General features: G+C 42.7%; 1 protein-coding gene across 1 annotated transcript in view; it reads left to right on the plus strand.

The window, feature by feature from the left end:
• LOC101862219 (probable ATP-dependent RNA helicase DDX10) overlaps positions 1-1,773 on the plus strand; it is a gene marked incomplete at its 3' end in the record, with an annotated part of 24,089 nt that extends 22,316 nt beyond the window's left edge. Inside the window, 2 exon segments of the mRNA XM_005109224.3 lie at positions 926-988; positions 1,547-1,773. Coding sequence (XP_005109281.2) covers positions 926-988; positions 1,547-1,773 — 290 coding nt within the window.
• Positions 1,774-2,505: the final 732 nt, after the last annotated feature.

A 2,505-nucleotide genomic window follows, 5' to 3' on the forward strand; every position in this document is an offset into this window, starting at 1 on the left:
TTTAGAATTTTGATTACCACTACGGCTCTCTGCAAAGTGCGCGTTAGTGCATGCCTTGTGTATAATCGGGATCCGTCATAACTACTTGTAAGCGTGTTAATGAACTTAGGGCAGGGGCCTAAGTGTTTGCGTTTCATTGGATGGGTGAGAGTAAATTATGTCTATATTTTAGCTTTTTGTTCGAGATTCGCAGATTTTCAGTATCACTGCATCTTGCCCTCCCCCAGTTCTTACACCTCTCACACTGAATAGGTTTACTTAAGCTATTCAAGTTATTACATGTACTCTACTTTGAGTTTGAGCATTAATTTTATCTTTCACGTTTATTATATGAATCATTACACCCAGATTGGTTCATGACAGTCGATATTCTGGTTCTAGGCCTTTTCCCAGGCTCAAAACAAGATTCATTTTTATATAGTTTATGTGTGCAGGCGAATATGATGAAGGTAAAATAAAAATAAGTCGCACAAGACCACAGTGCGCCTCCACTTTCTGTACGTAATCAAGATTGTAAATATTTGGTAAGTGACTCTTACTTGAAATTATCTTCCAAACCCTCAAACTTGTATGAAATAACCTTGCTTTGATAAATTGATGGTTTTTATTTCAACATTCTAGGGTCCCACAGTATAATAATAGTTGGTGTCTCGCGAAAATGGGCTTTTGTCGCGATCACGCGGAAAGTTCCTCCTTTTAAAAAAATTCTGAGTTGAGACCCATGAAAAAATAATGTTCCTTCCCTCATTTTTCCCTCATTTTCTTGTCTTTTTCCTCCTCCCCTCATTTTTCTTTCCTTTTTCCTCCTCCCCTCATTTTTCTTTCCTTTTTCCTCCTCCCCTCATTTTCTTGTCTTTTTTCTCTTCCCCTCATTTTTCTTTCCTTTTTCCTCCTCCCCTCATTTTCTTGTCTTTCTCCTCCTCAGGCCAAACGGCTGCAACAGAAAGAGAAGAGACGGCAGGCAGAGATGGAGAAAAGACAAGCCAACGTGAGTCGCTGGTTTAGGGCTGTTGTGGAAATCTGTTGTTTAGAACTGCTGTTGAAATCTGTTGTTTAAAATAGATCTTTCAGTCGGTTGTTAAAATCTGTTGTTTAGAACAGTTGTTTCAGTCAGTTGTTTAAACCTCTTATTTAGAGCATTTTTTTTTCAATTTCATTATTTTGAGCTCCTGATTTCACAATGATGCCTCACACATAGATTACACAACTGCCGTTGTTTTAGTCACACGCTACTGTCTATATGTCCAAATGCACAATGCTTGAAAAGACTGATATACTTTACTTCGCGGAGTCGACATTAGCATTTGTCACAATCTGCTGCTATTTCTTGGGTGGTTGGCGGGTGCTCTGGTGTGGTTTGCTCCTTCACTCTTATCAACATCTATCATCTTTATCTCCCCTCTTTCTTTTTTGTGTTTGTTACTCTCTTGTAACACCTCTAATCTTCGGCACTATTTGACCTTATTGTGTTTCAAGTGCCGTAAAACTCTTACTAAAACTAAAAAAGGCGTTTGTCGCAATCTGCTGCTATTTCCGGCTACAACAGGAGGAGCCAGAAGTGTATCTGGGACAGGGAGAAAGTGACGGTGGGGACGAGGGTGAACTGGCCGAGGACAGCGACGCTGAACGTGAGCGAGTGGGCCGCGGACAAGGAGAGATGGACACTGGAGGTGATGAGGACAGTGCGGATGAAAGTGGAAGCGACGGCGAGCGGGAAGAAATGGAGGACAGTGAAGGAGAGGAGGAGGAAGAGAGTGACGGTGAAGATGAGGGGTAAGCAATTGTGTAGTCTGTCTGTCTCTGTGTTTTCTGTTCTGTCTGTCTGTGTTTCAAGTCTGTCTGTAGTTTCTATTTTGCCTGTCTGTATTTTATATCCTGTCTGTTTGTGTTTTCCATTTGATCTGTCTGACCTGCCACACACGTCAACAAGACTCCCATTTCACTCGGCCCACATCATTCTCTCGTCGTGACATGTGCACCAGAAACCACAAACAAGACAAACAGACTCCTTCGCCCCCGCTCTCGGCTCCTGACTCTTTCTGCAGCCTTTCTACTACTACTCCTTGGCTCCAACCACACGCAGGTGCTCTGCTCCATCCACTTCCTATCAGCGTTACAATAAATTACCCTTTGTTATCATTAACCAGGATCTAATGATGACAAAGGGTAATTTATTGTAACGCTGATAGGAAGTGGATGGAGCAGAGCACCTGTGTATGGTTGGAGGGTGCTGCTCATGTGTACATCCTATTTTTTTATTTTCCATTTTTTGTGTCTGTCTGTCTGTCTGTCTGTCTGTCGATCTTGCTTTTTCTCTGTGAAACAAACAAATAGTTGAGCTCTTCGTGAAGGTCAAGGTGAAATCTTGTCCAATGTCTGACTCTCACGGGCTCCACCTGGTGACAGATTTGCCTGTGTGTAGTGCTGGGCACTCGGTGGCTGCCCTCATGTGTTTGTGTTGGCCGGGTCTGATCCAGGCAGAATGTGACTGGCTCTTCTCTTTCT

The sequence above is a fragment of the Aplysia californica genome, unplaced genomic scaffold, assembly GCF_000002075.1.
Source record: "Aplysia californica isolate F4 #8 unplaced genomic scaffold, AplCal3.0 scaffold00756, whole genome shotgun sequence".
Taxonomy (NCBI): Eukaryota; Metazoa; Mollusca; class Gastropoda; order Aplysiida; family Aplysiidae; genus Aplysia; species Aplysia californica.